The sequence below is a fragment of the Eumetopias jubatus genome, unplaced genomic scaffold (assembly GCF_037043125.1).
Source record: "Eumetopias jubatus isolate StellerSeaLion01/CBP00866 unplaced genomic scaffold, mEumJub1_p1.0 scaffold_12, whole genome shotgun sequence".
In the NCBI taxonomy this organism is placed as follows: domain Eukaryota; kingdom Metazoa; phylum Chordata; class Mammalia; order Carnivora; family Otariidae; genus Eumetopias; species Eumetopias jubatus.
In genome coordinates, this window is record NW_028274818.1 from 96,637,894 (window position 1) to 96,657,972 (window position 20,079).

Genomic DNA, 20,079 nt, shown 5'->3' on the forward strand with positions numbered 1-20,079 from the left:
AGGATGGCTATTTCTAACTCTGGCCCCACTTTGTTTCTGTGGCTCGGCTGATGTCCAAAGCAAGGCAACAAATTATACTGGCAAGGTGCTGGGCTTTCTTGCAAGCTGCAGTCCTGTTGGATGCTCTATAGCTCTGTCCACATAGCTTACACTCCAGCAAAGCCCACGGGAGTGTGAACGGAAAAGTACCTGTCAATATATTAAGGCTGGTTCCAAAGACACGGTATTGGTTTGTTGCGTAATACCCCCCGGGGACATCGAGGCCTTATTAATAACTAAACATCTGTCACAACTGTAATTATTTTTCTTGTGCCAGGATTGTGCTTCTATCGTCATCCTGTTTAAACACAGAAGGGAGGGTGTGAATTATTTAGGCAACTGACTTTGAGTAAATCACCAACCAGCACTGTGCAGGCAGTAAGTTTCTGTCAACTCCTTGCAGAGTGTGTGTCTCCGTTGAAGTTCCCTTGATGTGCTCACAAATCTCTCTGAAAACATCGCTCTGGACCTCCGATGCGGCTGCCCGAGCAACCTGGAGAGAGGAAGCCTGAGAATGAGGAAAAGGGGGGCAGAGGAGCCCCCGGAGGGGGAGAGGAGCCGCCGAGGAGCCAGGCCCCCGACTTCCCCACTTGGCAAGTCTTCTCCCCCCAAACCCCCCGGAGAAAGCGCTTTCTCAAGTGTTTGCTCAGGACTTGATTGTTTTCAGCCCTCAGGTAGGGGGTGGTGCGGGGGCTGGGAGCCTTTGCTGCTGAGTGTCCGAGTGTGGGGGGCGGGGAGAGAGGAGGCCCTCTGGACAGGACACCTGGGAGGGGTCCTGAGAGGATGGGTGTCCCAACTGGGTACAGAGATTATACTGTACATCTTGAACCTGACAGGTTTCCATTGACTGTATCTGGGATGTGCGGATGGGGCAAGGGGATGGGTTTGAAAACTGACCTTATCAGGGACTGATTAGGTTAGGGGGTGCTTGTCAGGAAAAACAGCAACCGGTATCATTTATAGAGTGCGTACCGTGTGGCAGCATGGGAGGAGAAGCTTGGCAAAGATAATCTCAATGAATCTTCATGATAACTCCAGGGGAGGGTTATTAACCCCGTTTTTACAGGAGAAAAGTAAGACAGACATTCAACAACTTGCTCCAGATGGCACAGGCAAAGGTAAACCCAGGACTCCCGTCCAAATGTCTCTGAATCCAAAACTTACATTTGTAACCACTGGCTTACCTGCCTCTCCCCACTTACAGGTGAGGGGGTCAGTTCAAGGGGAGGGACTTTGTGTGCTCCAAGCCACAGGCTTCCTGGGGTTCCATTCTGCTCTCTTTCTCTTCCTCGGAAACATTCAAGGATGTAAAAACTCAAGAGGAATTTCAACTCTAGGTGGTTTTGTAGGGAGGGGAATTTTGATCTATGTGATGCTGGTGTTGATGAGTTGGTCTGTGGTGAGTCATATAATTGGATATGTTCTGAAATGGTCACCCTAAGGCTATTTGGAATGGGCTCTCCAGCCGTCTCTGCCACCAGCTGCTGGGAGTGGCCAAAAGGGTCTATGACTGAGTCTATGGTTGGGCTGCAGGGGATAAAAAGGAAGTGGGAATATCTCGGGTGACCACAGCTCTTGATTTTCAGTAATTTCTCCCAGGTGCTGGGGGCTAGACTGCAGGGCCCAGGACAGAATGCTGTAAGACTCTATCCGGAACCTTCTCCAACACAACTCATTGTTTGGGAAATCAAAGCTGGGAGTTGACAAGACCCTTGGCCAAGGGCATGGTAGGCTGAAGGGCAGGTTCGGAGGGTTGGCTCAGGAGGGTTGGCCAGGGGTTGGAGGATGACCTGGGCTGGGCCTCCCCATCCCACCTCACCCCTTCCAGGAGAGGAGCCACAAGAGGAGGAATGGTCCAGTCCAAGGGTGAATTTTCTGGTTGGCCTTTGCTCAGACTGGGGTAAGTGATAGAATCCTGGGTGCTTGCCCTGAGAAAGGGGGGGGGGCATGTTGAGGGAAGGAAGTCAGGACCGGAACAGAGAAACATTTCTGCATGTCCTGTGTGGGCTGTGGCAAATGGCAAATGTGGCTGATGCTACAGAGGAAAAGGACAGTTGTCTACCCTACTAGATATGAAGCTATCATACAGGAAGCAACAAAGAAGTCTGATGGAGTCAGCCCATTTTCGCTCAACATATTCCCACATGAAAAATATTTCCTCATTTGTTCCTGTGGCTTTAGGATTTGGAATTTTTTAGCCAGAATTCTGATGGGCATGAATTAGACGGTTTAGTTTCACTTGTCTCCAGGGGCAGCGGTATCCCAAGTGGAACGAACCTGCTTCTCTCATGCCATCTCCTTGGGGGTTGGCATTAATTCTTTTTGGACCCCAGGCTGCGGGTCTCTGTGGCTCCAGGATTGTTCCCATCACGCATTCACACCCAGGCCCACCACAAACACACATTTGCTTACTCTTTCCTTGGGGGCATACCTACACACTTCTCGAAGATTTCCTTGCGCAACGGGCAGAGCAAGATAGTTAAAAAGAAGGATGAGGTGGGGCCATGGGAGTGGGTTCCATTGTCAAGGTCTCAGCACAAAGGTTGGGCATGGAGGGGAAGGGAACATGGTCCACTGGAACATGTTCTCACATCAGTCCCCAGCAGTGAAGACTTGCAGAGCACATTGTCCTTTGTTCCTTAGCTAGGAACATCCTCCAGAGAGTACAGTACTGGGGCTAGCTTACAGAGTATCAGGAGCCTCCTCAGACCCTGAAGCATGCTGGGTGGTGGCCCATGTGGTTATACCTGATACAGGCAGAGTAGGCAAAATTATAAAGTAGGGAGGCATCTCCTTGATGTGTCCCATCTACCTGCCCCAGGTCATTCTCACACCTCCTGGTACCATTTTGGTTGCAAAGTAACAGAAATCAAGTAGTGCTCTCCTAAATGAAAAGAGGAACATGTTTGGAAGACTTCAGGCAGGGGTTGGGGGTGCAGGGGTTGCCTCATAGAATCCAAGGCCTCAGAGGTGGCTGGTGTGAGGGCCTAGGGTGATACAGAAAACCCGAGAAAGCTGCTTCTCTCTGCCTGTCTACATCTCCAGTTTCTCTGTCCATGTGAAAATTATCCTTGCCAGATCGCTGCCAATTTGGCAGCCAGCCTGAGTTGAGAGTCAGTATGGGCTCAATTTCAATCTCCCTGGACATAGGCTCATCGCTGTCCACTCCTGATCAACTCAACAGTCCAGGGGAGGAGAGGCAGAGGGTGTGAACATGGCTGCTTCCACTATAAATACAGGGATGGAAGAACAAGGCAATGACCAGAGAAGCGTATACCTTGTCAACCCAGTGCCTTGAGATATTGGTTTTTGTATCCCATTCTTGAAGTTGGCTGGCTATCCATTAAGTGCTGGTAAGGTGCTTGGTATTAATGCTCTAAGCTGGAGCATTTAAAAGAAAGTGGTCCCTAGAGGAGACAATTATCACTGATGGAACAAAAGAAATGAGGTAGATAAAGCTGGCTTGGGGCACCAAGTGCAGTGTGGAAAGACATCCTATGTAGATGGCAGGGACTGGGGAAGTAGGGTACCCCCTCTTTACCCGCCCCCAGTCTTTCTCCCAGATCTCCTGAAATTTACAAAAGAATTCCACAGACTACCTATTCCTGTCTTTGTCAAGGTGTGGGTAGACTTTCTCTTGACATACCTGAAGGAGATGACCTATAGATGGGGACCTCCTTCACTTCTACTTCATTTCTTTGAGTCTTGCAAGGGTACAAGTCATGAAGACCTGGCTTGTCTCTCCTCAGTCTGGAAGTCTGAGGAGATGTTCTTCCCCTTTCGTCCAGACTATGGGATCTGGGTCTTCAGGCCAGGTCTAGAGCTGACTCATGGATAGTCAGTAGGCCCAGAAGGCCGGCTGGAAGAGAGTCCCCAGGAACAGAGGGATGCCCAGGTGGCTTCAACAATGACAGCTAAGTAGACAGCCCTACCACTGTGGTGCTGTCCCAACCCAATCTGAAGGAAGCTTTTCTAATACGGGAAGAAATGGATGTGCACTCTTGATATATGAACTAAAAATAGCCCATGTTCCAAACAAAGTGTTTTTAGTATTTTGAAATGAAAACGTGTAGACAAAGCAAGGATTCAGAGTGCATGACTCATTAAATTGCTGACTCTGAAAGCAATGGAAATTCAAAGGGAACGTTTCTTTCCCTATTTCTCCCTCCCACCCTTGCTTTGAATAGCTTATAAAAAGAGTCTCTACATAAACAGGACCCATAAACTCCTCCATGATTTAAGGTCCTGCACAGTGAGAGGCAGAAGGAACTCAACCTCCATTGCTGGGTTACTAAGCTGGCCTCCCTATAGCTGGGCTGGAATTGACCAGAGGCCTCCCCACTCCCCCAGGCTGCCCGTCCGCATTTTCCTCCTCATCCTCTCTGCCCTGTCCGTAACAGGTGTCCAGGGAATTACATAGCCCCTCTATGGCCACAGCTTCCCCCTCTCCTGGGTTCCAGGCTCTGCTGGATCTCAACAGCACTCAATTCCTCAGCCCTAACAAGGATGCCTCATCGCCAGCAATAGCTCTAGGGGTGTCTTAGGGGAGAGTGCATATCATATGGTACCCTAATGGGATGCAGCTGTGGCACCTCTATCAACTCACTGGATGGTCTTGGGCTCATTGTGGGGTTGGGAAGGGTTGGGCCTCATCAGTCGTGTTCAGTTTTTTTGCTCACAAAAACCTTTCTAAAAATAAGTCTTATGGGGAATCTCAGTACTTAAAACAGAGAAGAGGACCCATTCTCATTGCAGCAAGGTGTGTGTGTGTGTGTGTACACACACACACTTGGGAGAATGGGGAGGTCCTCCAGGACCCCTGAGATGAACAGGGATGTGTTACCCCTAAAGAGGCTGTTGGGAGACCTCTAAATCACAAACTCTTAAGAGTTATGTAAAAATCTCACCTCCACTCACTCCTAGTTGCCATCACCTGCTTTACTTTTGATCGTCACCATGCTTCTTGAATACCTTAGCAGCTTGTTGGCAGCTTGTTGCGTCTTATATCTGTCCTGAGTCCTGATGTCATATGAGGAAACTAAGATGACCCTTGGATTACCAGTCAACATTTTCACCTCATGTTGCCTCAACTTCAACTCCAGTGACTTTCCTCCTCTCAGCCTTCACTCCCATGGCCTCAGCCATCATCTTGTCACCTTCAGGAACACCTCACCTCTGAGAGCTCCCATGGAGTACTCCTCTCTTCGACAACCTGCTTTATAGCCCTTTGCTATTGCTGTTCCTACTTCAGGATGTGGAGTACTCTGAGAGAAAATCCTCCATGGATTATGGGGTCTGGGTGAGTGACCTTACACACGCACAACCTTCAAACCCAGCGGGTCCTCGTGTAGCTCAGGGGTTCTTCTAGTGGTCAGGTCCCCTCCCCATTCTCCACCATGACTGTTTCAACCCCTATCCACTCTTCTAAAAATAATGTCACTTCCTCCCTCACAAATAAAACAAAGCTCCCAGGAAGAAACTTCTTCAACTTCTTGCCCACTCTTCTGTCACCTTTTCTGCATTCATGTTCATTTTCCTCCTCCCTGCCCATCATAGTAGAAGAGGGGTTCCTCTACAAGTCTAAGGACCACCTGCCACATGTGCATGGACGTCTATCCCATTCCACCCTCTCTCGTGAACCGTATTCCATCAATTTTACCTCCTCTATTATTCTTCAATGTCTTTCTTCTTCCACTAATCATAAACATCTCTTCTCTTATTACTTATCTTTTTAAAAAGCTGCTATGTTATAATTTTCCTCCAACTTCTTGAAAAAATTGCCTACACTGATCCTAATCCTCCACCTTTCTTTTACTTCTTACCCCTCACTCGCTCTGTCCCTGTCAGTCCACTGATCATGTTCTGGCTGGAAGAAAGGGTAGTGTTAGAGGAGAAGGAGTAATGCCAAGATGCGGGCCAGTTCAAAATTTAGCTCATCACAATTTATCGGGTGGGTTTACAAACTCTGTGTTTGTGGCCTCTGCCTACTGAATCAAGAACTTTTCACATAGAACCCAGAAATCTGTTGCCCTCCCCCCATCCCCTTTTCTCTGGGATGTTCACTGACAGCCCTGCCCGGTCCTCAGGTGCCCCAGTTGGGAGGGTCCCTGCTGCCACGTTGCCACATCAGTAAGCGTGCTTTGCTCTCCCTTGTTACACTGGCCACATCTTTTCTTCTCTTTTCCCTCCGTCCCAGCCATCCAGGTGGGATAGCAGATGATCTTAGCTGAGACTCTGACAATCACTCATTCCCCAGGAGATTGTCTGACCCTATCTTGGGAATCCAAGGATTCTGGGTCACCCAGGATGTGTTTACTTCTGATAATTCTCTGAACATCAGTGTGAATCAATATTTCTCTAAAAGTGCTTCATGGTCAGTAAAATTCAGATGATGCTCCATGGTTTATCTACCTCTTAGAGAATATCAATGCATAGTAAAATCTTAGAGATGCCTTATAGCAAAGAAAATGGTTTATCTTTGTTTAACTCAGCTTTTCCAAGTGCAGTTTGAGCCTGGAACTCCGGGTGTGAGTAAATGTGTGTGTGTAAAAGCCTAGAAATCATATACTACGTGTTTATTTCCTCTTCCTAGCACATGCCTGGTTCTCAGATCAATGCAAATGGTAAGTAACTGGTATACCCTAGGCCTAGTGAACGTTCACACCGGTATTCATTCAGACATCATAAATTGGTGTGCCAGGCTCTGTGCCGGGTGCTGGGGATAAGATGGGGAAAAGATTTTTCCTCATGCAGTTTATAGGCTCACCATAGAGCTTACGTGTTCGGATAAATTCGTGCATGGGGCAGGCCTTGGAGCATGTCACACGCACACACACATGCACACACATGGAGGTAGTGGTACAACTCCAGGGTACAACATTCACTTCCAAAACAAGAATACGATGCGAGTGGCACCCCCTGCAGTTGTACAATATACAGAGAATAAATGAATATATATCCATCCAAATATGCAGTTTGTTGTTATTAGTAGTCACGTTGCTCCTCAAGTATTTTTTTTTTAACTTAACAATTTATTGCCAACATCCCTTTCTATTGTACTGTGATTTATTTAACCAGTGCCCTTTTGATGGCTGTTTAGGCTGCTCTATTTTTGTTCCCACCAGCCGTGCTGCAATGAGCATCTTTGTGTATTATCCTTGTGAACTAGTGCAAGTATATCTAAATATAAATTTTCTAGGAGTGAAATTTCTGGGTCAGAAAGTATACACACTTTTTCTTTTGCTGGATTTGCCAAATTGCTCTCCAGAATTATTGTACCAATCTGCGTAATGGAAGGGCCTCCGAGGACAGGGGGCATTGGAGTGGAGGGGATGGCGGTAATAGAGAAGGGCTTGAAGGTGATAATTAACGGAGTAGCATCCCTTGGGAAGTGAGAAGGCATAGGGTCAAGAGCACAGTCTTCATGAAGAAAAAGTTTCTATATGCACAAAGTGTCCATTAGGGACTGCACAGAAAATATTACTAATGATCTTAGCTAAGAAGTTTTGATCACTCTTTCACCCGCCTGGAGATTTTCTCTGAAATCCTCCTTTCACTAAGGATCCATTCATTTTCTGTGTGCTTCTTCTAATAAAACATGCCACAAATCTATGATTAACTTTTTTTAAGAAGATTTTATTTATTTATTTGACAGAGAGAGAGAGAGAGAGCACGAGAGCAGGAACACAAGCAGGGGCAGTGGGAGAGGGAGAAGCAGGCTTCCCGCGGAGCAGGGAGCCCGAGGCGGGGCTCGATCCCAGGACCCTGGGACCATGACCTGAGCCGAAGGGAGACGCTTAACGACTGAGCCACCCAGGTGACCCCTGTGATTAACACTGACGTTAATAAGGGGCACCTGGGTGGCTCAGTCGGTTAAGTGTCTGACACTGGCTCAGGTCATGGTCTCAGGGTCCTGGGATCGAGCCCTGCGTTGGGCTCCTCACTTAGTGGGGAGTCTGCTTGTCCCTCTGCCCCTCCTGCTGCTCGTGCTCTCTTTCTCTCAAATAAATAAACAAAATATTAAAAAAAAAAACCAACATTGACATTAACAAGCATCCTCTAAAGTCACTCCATGCTCAATAAGCCAGTTAGACCCTAGGAATTTGATTTCTTTGGAAGGGGCTTTGGGCATTAGGATTCTGTATACCTGTCCTTCTGGCCCTTGCATGAGGATGCAGCAATAGACCAGGGTGTATCTGGAATCTAGGATAAACACAGCACACGTTCATGCAATGTCCATTTCATCTCTTGGCCGGTAATCTAAGATAGTTTAGTTGTAAACCAAAACTGGATATGTTATGGTGTGGAATGCTAGTTTTTAAGACAAAAATATTCAAAGAGGTTTCTTGCTTGCAGGGGGCTGTTTTGGACTATGACCCCATTATGCTCTGTCATCAGAAGCCCTTTTAGGAAAAATTTAGAATTGTTGGGACAGACCACATTCATCCAGCACATGCCTGGTGTTTGTAACAAATTTTTATTTAAGCATTTGGCTCCTATAGAGAAAGTGGGGCAGAGAAGGGGAGGGACAGGGGAGTGCATGCCTTAATAGTCTTGCTGCTTGCAGAAGACTGTATAAAAACAGCCCGTTGCCTCAGGATCAAGTCGGTCTTGCCCACCACAGAGTGCAAAGGGAACCGCGAGACACAGCTCTCAGGCCTGGCCCGTCCGTTGCCTCTCCTCCACACTCTCCCACTGGAGCCAAATCCTGCTCTCTACCTGCTGTCCACATGTGGCCACGGTTGGAGCCTCTTCCTCCTGGACCTCTTAATCCCTCCTTAGTCTGGCTACTATCGGCTTTGTAATAACACGCCCCCCCCCCAAACTCAGTGGGGTCATAAACTAAAAACATCTTATGCTCATGGATTTCAGTGGGATGGCTCATCCCTGCTCTGTGATGTCTGGTGCTCCCATTGGAAAGACTCAGATGGCTGGGGCCTGGAATCATTTGGTTATTCTTCATGTGTTTGGCGCCTGGGCTGAGAAGGCTAAAGGACTGGCTCAGCTGGGAGCATATGACTTCTCCATGTGACTTGTGCTTCTCATAGCATGGCCTCTGGGTTTGAAGACAAGCATCTAGGGACAACCTTCTAGAGGACCAGCTAGGACCTGGTTGGCCTTTTATGACTTTGCCTTGTAAAAAATCACTGCTGGCATATTTTAGAGCTCAAAGCAGTCTACACCTTCCTAGATTCAGGACATGGAGGCGTAGATAGCTCGTATCCGTGGGAGGAAGTTCAAAGAATTTGGGTATCCCATTGTAAAGCTACCACAGTTTCCATTCCTGGATCCTGGATCCTTCTGCTGCCTGATCTCAGGGATGGACCTCTGCTTCTAGGGGACGTGGAAGAACTGGTTGCCGGGGCGAGTCAAGATCTCCCAGTGATCGGAGAATCCCATGCGTAATTTCAAACATTATGTTAGAAAAGTGTACGTCTCTTTACGTTATCCCAACCTGGTGTGTGCCATATGGGCAGAGACAGTAACTAAGACAGGTTTTCAGGAAAAGTGGTAATAAGCGCGCGTTCCAGGAGAGAAAGTGGTGGGGGCTCCCGACATATCATCATGCGAGTGGTGCCCTCCACAACTCTAGGGGGCGCTTGGAGAGTATGACTCACTGGCCCCTGTTCCCACGGACCTCTGATGAGACGGACCTAAGAGAAAGCAATAACCGGCTCCACTGTGCTGTTAGTCAAGTGTCTGCCCCATTCCCTTTCCAGGGTAGTTTTCTCATATTGTCCTTGGGGGAAACATGTGGGCTTCAGGTCTGTTCTGAGCCAAGCCACCCTGCACCTGAGTCTTGTTACCTGCTCCCATCTGCAGGCTGAGCACCATCTCAGCCCCGTGCAGCTTCTCTTGCGGTTCATGCCCGGGATTCTTGGGACAACCAGAGGAGTCACCACCAGACTCTGTGGCAAGGGTGTTGAGGCAAGAGGGTGATTTCTTTCACCGTACCTGCTCTCAAATCCCGGCAACGCCACCAACACACAGCAGATGGATATCAATCATAGGTTTTACCGAAGGCTTAGGAGTAACCAGAGAATTTCAGTTTTGGGGGGAGAACTGCAGTCTACAAATAAATCTTCTTAGAGTCCCCCCCAAAATAAAAATATTTTAAAGGGGTCTTTTTATGTGTGGATCCCTTTGGCAGTCTGGTGAAGCCTGTGAGTTATGTTTTTAAGTGCATGAAATAGAATAATTGAGGCAACAACAAAGGAAATCAATTGTATTTAAGTATACTATCAAAATATTAAACAAAACAAATGTGTGATATAATAACAACATGGGCTTCCTTGTTGATGCATTAAATAATACGATCTAGCAGCGTGAGTAATAACTATCATAATTCTGAAGTATCGCGGTCCTAAGTATAAGCAACATTGTGGATGAGTCACAACTATAACCTCGTAGGAAAATGAGTGGCAAAGTCACAGTATCGTTCATTCCACTGCACCTTGGGGCTTGTGTTCATAGTCGGAGAAAATGCTGGATTCCATTTAGAGGTTAATGAAAATAAAGATATATTCTTTCCCAGCCAAATTCATGGACCCCTTGAATTCTATCCTCAGGCGCCCCAGGGTGAGAGTCTCCCCGGAACCCTGTCTGGTGTGCTTCTTAGCCATGTTGCCCGGCCTCAGGGGCAGCCCTGCCCTCTCATTTCTCAGAGCTAATGCTTCTTTCTTCAGCCCTTCCCAGAGCAAATCTCTTTAGAAAACCCAACCTCGGGGCACCTGGGTGGCTCAGTTGGTTAAGCGTCTGCCTCTTGATTTTGGTTCAGGTCATGATCTCAGGGTTGTGAGATCAATTCCCACGCTGGGCTCCCCTCTGGTGTGGAACCCGCTTAAGATTCTCTCTCTCCCTCCCTCTCCCTCCCTCTCCCTCTCCCCCTCCCCCTCCCCTGCCTCTCTCTCTCTCTCTCCCTCTCAAAACAAAACAAAAATATCCTAAAAAACCAACCCAACCTCTGTTACAGGACCCGTGTCCCTCTGAGTTCCCCTCCCCTCACAGGGACAATCCATAGAACTCAATACACCCTGGCAGTAGGTAACAGGACTAATATTTTGGCAAATATTACACTGCTGTATGTCGATGTTAAGGTTGAACCCAGAGAGACTTCTTCAAGAGACTTCTTACCCCAGGGCTGGATGACAGATACTGACTTTTTAGGAAGGCACTAGGCTTCAAAGCCAAGATTCATGGACAGAGAAAACTTGAACAATCAAAGGCTACAGGAGAGACTCAGACGTTTGAATTCTTCTCCCAGTGTAAAGAAGATACCTCTGACCACCTTTCAGGCTTAACGGTGAAGCTACAGCAAAAGGAAGAAGGAGCATATGACAAGAGAAGTAAAGGACACTTCTCTCCCTTTTCTGGTCATGGGTCGGAGGGAGAAGGACAAACGGTAAGAAGGAAGGAGAACTAAGAAGTCTGTTCTGCTGGTCTCTCTCTCAGCACCGGGGGACAGAGGCTCCTGCCTTACCCCTTCATGGGGACTCTGGAAGCCCACCAGACAGGGCACTTGCCCTAAGATGCTGCCTTTGGTCTAGTTAAATATGTGGAGAAGGCAACCAGGTCGTTCCCCTGAGCCTCACTCAATCATTGTGGGGCAGAGACACTAAATGAAGAGCTAACCTGTTTGCCACGGGGGAACACCAAGGTGTCCCCAGAACAGAGGATGTGTGCAGACCCCTGAGCCACACCTGGTTGGAGGGTAAAGCATAGACTCAGGGCCGTGCAGCCACATAGAGCTGAAAGATGGTCAGACAGTAAGGGCAGATACCAGGACTTCTGAAAGAGCTGCATAAACTAGAAGGAGCCCCACTTTGCCAGTTCTAAGCTTCAGGTTTGGATGTGCCAGGCGGATGCCTATGGCTATGTGACAAGACACATCACCTGGGGAGACAATATGAAGGATTAAACATTTTTTAAAATAAACTTTATTTTTTGGAATACTTTCAGATTTACAGAAAAATTGAGAAGATAATACAGAGTTCCCATATATACAACACTCAGTTTTTTTCTACTATCATTTCACCATGAGGATGGTATGTTACATTTAACGACATGCTGTGATTAACCGAGGTCCAGACTTTATTCAAATTTCCTTAGGTTTCATCTAACGTCCTTTTTCTGTTCCAGGACCTCGTCCAGAATGTGATGTTACATTTAGTTGTCATGTCTCCTTAGGCTCCTGTTGGTTGTTACACTTTCTCAGACTCTTCTTACTTTTGATGACCTTGACAGTTTTGAGGGGTATTGATCAGGTATTTTTTTTTAAAGATTTTTAAATTTTTATTTATTTGACAGAGAGAGACACAGTGAAGGTGGGAACACAAGCAGGGGGAGTGGGAGAGGGGGAAGCAGGCTTCCCACTGAGCAGGGGGCCCGATGCGGGGCTCGATCCCACGGATCATGACCTGAGCTGAAGGCAGATGCTTAGCGACTGAGCCACCCGGGCGCCCCTTGATCAGGTATTTTGAATGTCCCTCCACTGGGATTTTTCTAATGTTTTTCCTATGATTAGACTGGGGCCATGGGCTTTGGGGAGGAAGACCTTGGAGGTAAAGTGCCATTTTTATCACATCCTATCAAAGGTACATACTATAAACATGACTTATCACTGTCCATGTTGACCTTGATCACCTAGCTGAGGTGTTTGTCAGGATTCTCCACTGTAAAGTTACTAATTTTCTCTCTTTCTACACTGTACTCTTTTCAGTTTTTTTAATTAAAGTACAGTTGACATGATGTTAATATTAGTTTAAGGTATACAACATAGTGGCTTGACAATTCTATACATTACACCACACTCACCACAATTAATGAGAGTTACCACCTGTCACCATATAGCATTACCACAATATTATTAACTATGTTCTCCATGCTGTACTTTTCATTCCCATGGCTTATTTATTTTACAACTGGAAGTTTGTGCCTCTTCATCCTCTTCACTTATTTTGCCCATCTCCCCTCTGGCAACCACCGCTTTCTTCTCTGTATTTGAGTCTGTTTCTGGTTTTTGTTTGTTTGTTCTTCTGCTTTGTGTTTTAGATTCCTCACATAAGTGAAATTATGTGGTATTTGTCTTTCTCTGTCTGACTTATTTCACTTAGTATAATACCCTTTAGGTCCACCCATGCTGTCACAATTGGCAAGCTCTCATTCTTTTTTATGGCTCAGTAATATTCCACTGTATATATAAATATGTGTGTGTGTGTGTACCACATCTTTATCCATTCATCTACTGACGGACACCTAGGTTGCATCCATGTCTTGGCTCTTGTAAATAATGCTGCAATAAACATAGGGGTGCATATATCTCTTTGAATTCATGTTTTCATTTTCTTTGCATAAATACCCAGTAATGGAATTACTGGATTGCATACTATATTTTTTGGAAGAAAGCTACTCTGCTCAGTCTACACATAGGAAATGAGAAGTTATGCTCCATCTGCATCTCTGTAAGGGCAGAGTATCTACATAAATTATCTGGAATTCTGTATGGGAGATTTTGTCTTTATTCAACTATGTGTTTACATACATATGGACTCATGGATATTTATTTTATATTTTGGGTAATAATTCAATACAACTTTGTTTTGTTGCTCAGATGGTTGCAGCCTTGGCCACTGGGAGCTCTTGGCTCCTGTGTTTTGAGCACTTCCTAAATTTCTGACGCTGTAAGATGCTCCAGGCTTATCTTGCATATTTCCAGCTCCAGCATGCTGGCCTGGTTTCTTCTATTAGAGAATGATATTGGAAACCAGCATCTGAGCCTTCCGTGTACTTTTTTACTACTGAAGTATTGTTGGTTCTGGGCCCTCTCAGTGGACAGGGCAAGGAATATATGTGTGTGCGTTAACCTACGTATAGGCATAAGTACCTAGACATGTTTCTGCATGTAACCATCTGTGTCCATATTAAGCTAAACAGGGGTTATTCTGATGTCTTCAACTCTAATCCATTATCACACGGATCATTCTAGTAGCCTGCCCTTACCTGTAAATTCCTGCTTCAACAGTGAGAAAGCCATCTCCTACCATCCACCATCCATTTACTCGTTTAATTGCAACACATTCATAGTCAGATGAGCTAACACTACACCTGTGGGAAACGTTATCGAAGACAATGCTTTTATGTGCAATTCCATTTCCTTTAGTTTTACAGATCCACTCATTTCCAAAGTTACTTATGTCAACATGCCCCCATCCCTTCAGTGAAGTTGTTTCATACATTTAAATACAGATTGATTTGCCACATTCTGCATTCCATCCTGAGATTCTGCTGGACTCTTATTTTAAAATTTGCATACATTAAGGTTCACCCTTTGGCCTGAAGTTCAATGGATTTTGACAAATGCATACTGCCGTATATCCACAATTATAGTATCGTGTGGAATAGTGTTGTTGCCCTAAAAAACACCCTGTGCTCCGCCTATTCAACCTTCCTCCTTTATCCCTAAGCACCTGGCAACCACCAGTCTTTTTATGTCTCCATAGTTTTACCCTTCCCAGAGTGCCATTTATTTTATTTTTTTAAAAAGATTTTTATTTATTTATTGAGAGAGAGAGAATGGTAGGGAGAGAGCATGAGAGGGAAGAAGGTCAGAGGGAGAAGCAGACTCCCTGCTGAGCAGGAAGCCCGATGCGGGACTCGATCCTGGGACTCCAGGATCATGACCTGAGCCGAAGGCAGTCGCTTAACCAACTGAGCCACTCAGGCACCCTCCCAGAATGCCATTTAATTGGAACCCTACAGTATGCAGCCTTTTTCAGACTGGCTCCTTTCATTTACGTATAGCCATGTAAGATCTGTCTCTTTTTTGTGGCTTCATACCTCATTTCTTTTCATTGCTGAATAATATTCTACTTTAGAGATGCGCCACAGTCTGCTTATCTATTCACCCATTGAAGGACATCTTGGTTGCATTCAGTTTTTGGTGACTATGAATAAAGTTGCTATAAATCTATAGATTTATATATAGATTTATAAATAAAGGTAATGCCATAAAACTGCATGCAGATTTTTGTATGGACATAAGGTTCGATTGGTTGGGTAAATACCAAGGAGCACGATTGCTGGAGATCATAATAAGAATATGTTAAGCTTTGTAGGAAACTCCCAAACTGTCTTCCCAAGTGGCTGTGCCATTTTTGCAAGTCCCACCAGCAAGGAAGAAAGTTCTTGTTGCTTCACATCTTTGCTAGCATTTGATATTCTCATTTTTGGTTTCAGATTTCAGCCATTCTAATAGGTGTATCGTGGTGTCTCATTGTTGGAGTAATTTGCATTTCTTGATGACATATGATGTGGAGTATCTTTCCATATGCTTATTTGCCATCTGTATATTTTCTTTGGTGAGGTGTCTGTTCAAATCTTTTCTCCATTTTTTTCATTGAGTTGCTTGTTTATTGTTGAATTTCAAGATTTCTTTGTATATTTTGGCTATAAGTCCTTTGTCAGATATGTATTTTTTCAAATATTTTCTCCCAATGTGGGTTTGTTGTTTCATTCTCTTGACAGGACCTTTTGTGAGCATAATATTTTAATTTTTTAAAACATTTTTTATTTATTTATTTGACAGAGAGAGACACAGCGAGAGAGGGAACACAAGCAGGGGGAGTGGGAGAGGGAGAAGCAGGCTTCCCGCGGAGCAGGGAGCCCGACGCGGGGCTCGATCCCAGGACTCTGGGATCATGACCTGAGCCGAAGGCAGATGCTTAACGACTGAGCCATCCAGGTGCCCCTATTTTAATCTTAATAAAGTCCAACTTACCATTTTTTTCTCTCATGGATCATGCTCTAGGTATTTTATCTAAAAGCTCATTACCAAACACAAGGTCACCTAGACTTCTCCCATATTTTATTCTAGAAATTCTGTAGTTTTGTGTTATACACCTAGGCCTATAATCTATTTTGAATTAATTTTATGAACCTGTGTTTAGTTTCATTTTTTTGCATGCAGATGTCCAGTTGTGCCAGCACCATGTGTTAAAGTCAACATATGCTTTCATTCTCCTGGTGATCTTCTGGTCTCCTAGGAGAGGAGCTTGGAGAGAATATGGATACATGCACACATTTGCAAGTCACTCACCTCCCAGTTGACAAGCAATAATTCCCAGAGATAGTTCAGCATAAGTCCATATAAAAGAAGAAAACTATTTTATTAAAGGCAATATAACCAGCAAAACGTTCCCTGCTCATCATGGAGAAAGCATTTTTCCTCCTTCTTTTGCTAAGTCATACTCAGGGATGCATTTGTGTACAAGAAGTGGGTATGGTTGTGACAATAATACGACAACAGAGCCAACTGCTTACTTTCACTCTGGATTGGAAATAAGCTGTGAAATCATCACTTTTTTCCCTTGACTGGACAGGAGCCAATTTTTGGAAAGGGCTTTTCTCTTCTTCAGTTTACAGACTCACCCCCAGCCTTTCTCAGAACAACCTCTGGGAGGTGAGAATAAAGTCATGTGCTTGCAGTTACACAAGGACCTTTCATGTCAGCTGCTGGGGGCATAAGTGAAGACAGCATCCCACCGGTCCTGCTCTCCAGGGCTCACATTCTAACCCAAAATAGACTTGAGTTACAAACGCAGTTATAACAGTCACCAAGCAGCATTTTCCTGACTGCCTGCCACTCACTCTTTGGGAATGTAAGCTTCCCAAAGACTTTGAGGCATTTCTCACATGGCTGTGTGCGCAGGCTCTCTTGACTCTTGACTGACAGTTGTCATTTTCCTCCTTTCAACCATCATCTTTTACCATCAAGGTACCACCTCCTCTCCCTGAACCTCTGCTGCCTGCCATGAAAGTTTCTGTTGCTGATCCTCATGGAGGTGGCCACCGCTGCGTCACAGCTGGACAATGCCCTTGGACACCAATCAGCTGAAGGGCTGATCAGCAACACGTACAGTTTTGATTCATCTTAGAGTCCCAGAGGCTTGGGAAGCGTCTTTCTGTTTTGTTTCATGCTGTGTTTTGCCTTTACCTTCCAGTGATTCCTACCCTCCCCACCATCCTTGAATTTCAAAAAATTTTCCAGCACGTAGTCTACGTGTGAGTCTCTTATTAATTTTGTCAGGACAATGTGATCCATTTTGATCTTCATACTTTAATCAATTTAGAAAAAAATTCTTTATTTTTATTATTCCCTCTTTTCTATAGCTTGGGTTTATTCCTAGGGAACACATCTAATTCTTGGGCTGCGTCTCTATTTCTTTGCCCTCCATGCTTAATTCATTTCCTTTTTGACATGTGTGTAACCTTCATCCTTTCCTTCTGCATTTTGGGATCTTCTAAGTTTTCTCCCATAGCAAAGCTTTGATTTATTTTTCAGTGAAACATCGACTCTTTTTTTTTTTTTTTTAGATTTTTATTTATTTATTTGACAGAGAGAGACACGGCGAGAAAGGGAACAGAAGCAGCGGGAGTAGGAGAGAGAGAAGCAGGCTTCCCGCCGAGCAGGGAACCCGATGAGGGGCTCGATCCCAGGATGCTGGGATCATGACCTGAGCCGAAGGCATCTACTCTTCATTGCCTCTAATGAGCGCTTTTATTCTGCTGCCAGACGTTTCCTTCCTTTCCCCATTTGTATCTCTGCCTTTGCCTTCATTTGTTCTCTCCCCGTCCCAAGGTCACAAAGCTCATGTCTTCCTTATCCTTTATCATGACCCCAAGGACATGGTTTCTAGAATTTACTTCTGTTTCCTAAGCTGTCACCTTCAAGAATAAGCTATTTCCTTGAGCCTCTTGGGCAATACATCCTCTCCCACATGTTATGATGTTGTCTGATAGGCTCCACGTTTGGCTTGTTTGTTCTTACTGAAGCTTGGCCCTTACCAGTTTGTGGAATTTAACTAGTACCCATTTCGTCTGGGGCTCTGGGACCTGTGTGGGTTGTTCTATTTTTCTGATTGTTGGATTTCTGGACTCTTAAAGAATTCACAAAATTGACAAACACGGGCACTGCTTCCAACTCTCCATCTATAGTGCTTTTCATATATTATGTTTCGATAACAAATATCCTATTTATAATACTTTTAAATACGGAAATAGATATGGAGAGATAGATACCCTTTTAGTTACGTATCTGTATCTATCACCAATCTACCCATGTAAACTTTGAGGAGCTGTCAGCTGCTGTCTCCCTTAATATTACCTTGATGCTAGGACATGGTAACCACCTCTCAAGTGCAGGAAAATATTTTCTGAGGTTGCCAGCATGGTGTGCTACTCGCTCACTCATTCATTCAGCTCTTCTTTCTGCTTCAATTCTCTGCAAGTCTTACTCTGCAAGAAACTAGGTATGCCCCCTGGTGCATGGAATAGAAGGAAAAGTATTGTAAATAGGATATTTGTTGCTGAAATGTATTGAAATGTAATGTATGAAAATCCTTGTAGATATATGTAGATATAATTATATAGATAAAAAGTGTAATGATAGCCATTTCTCTATGGAGTGTTAACGTTACTGAGATAAATGAGAAATATGGTAGTTAATTAAGATTTCTATGCACACCTTATGTAACATAAAATATTGATTGGTCCTGTGATCGTGATAATAAGAGTACCTTCAAATAGTGTGAAGAACATTTTTCACTGGTAGTGTCCTATTTTGTTGGATAGTTTTATGAATGTGTTTGCACCAGTTGCAAGGTGAAACTTGGTCTATGTCATTAATACCATGACCAGAGAAAAACCAGATAGTTACCTAGAGTTGGCAGTCAGCATTCTGTCACAACATAATGAATGGAGTAGTGCTATTTACAGAGTGGAGTAATTTCACTGGTGTAACTATTGTATTAAATGAGATAATTCATAGAGAGCATTTAGTCCCATGTCTGGCACATGGTTTACACCTCATAACTGTTAGCTAGCACCATGGTCATTAATTGAATGTACCTTATCTAAGTTTATACTCTTCAATATATCCTTTAAAATCTACCTTATTATCAGATAAAATAAGAATAAACCGTATTCATTAGGGTAGACTTTGTCATAGTAACCTAAAATCTTGGTGGCTTAATGAATAAAGTGTATATGTCACTCCTATGAAGGCTAATAGAGATGGAGACGTGCTGCGCCATCTGGGAGCTATGCCATGGGGAGCACAGGGCCTCCAGGGTCACATAGCAAGGGAGGAGAAAAAGAGGAGACACACCAGCTTTTTTTTTTCATCTTTTTTTATTGTTATGTTAATCACCATACATTACATCATTAGTTTTTGATGTAGTGTTCCATGATTCATTGTTTGTGCATAACACCCAGTGCTCCATGCAGAACGTGCCCTCCTCAATACCCATCACCAGGCTAACCCATCCCCCCACCCTCCTCCCCTCCAGAAACCTCAGTTTGTTTTTCAGAGTCCATCATCTCTCCTGGTTCGTCTCCCCCTCTGACTTACTCCCCTTCATTCTTCCTCTCCTGCTATCTTCTTCTTTTTCTTTTTTCTTAAGATATATTGCGTTATTTGTTTCAGAAGTACAGATCTGTGATTCAACAGTCTTACACAATTCACAGCGCTCACCGTAGCACATATCTTCCCCAATGTCCATCACCCAGCCACCCCATCCCTCCCATCCCCCACCACTCCAGCAACCCTCAGTTTGTTTCCTGAGATTAAGAATTCCTCATATCAGTGAGGTCATATGATACATGTCTTTCTCTGATTGACTTATTTCACTCAGCGTAACACCCTCCAGTTCCATCCACGTCGTTGCAAATGGCAAGATCTCATTCCTTTTGATGGCTGCATAATATTCCATTGTGTATACATACCACATCTTCTTTATCCATTCATCTGTCGATGGACATCTTGGCTCTTTCCACAGTTTGGCTATTGTGGACACTGCTGCTATAAACATCGGGGTGCACGTACCCCTTCGGATCCCTACCTTTGTATCTTTGTGGTAAATATCCAGTAGTGTAATTGCTGGATTGTATGGTAGCTCTATTTTCAACTGTTTGAGGAACCTCCATACTGTTTTCCAGAGTGGTTGCACCAGCTTGCATTCCCACCAACAGGACACACCAGCTTTT

At 44.8% G+C, this 20,079-nt stretch overlaps 1 protein-coding gene across 1 annotated transcript in view; it reads left to right on the forward strand.

Annotated features, from left to right (window-relative positions):
- The first annotated feature begins 513 nt into the window (after nucleotides 1-513).
- The window catches only part of CALN1 (calneuron 1), a 488,598-nt gene continuing 469,032 nt past the window's right edge, over nucleotides 514-20,079 (forward strand). Inside the window, exon 1 of the mRNA XM_028109767.1 lies at nucleotides 514-632. Coding sequence (XP_027965568.1) covers nucleotides 514-632 — 119 coding nt within the window. The remainder of the gene's footprint in view (nucleotides 633-20,079) is intronic.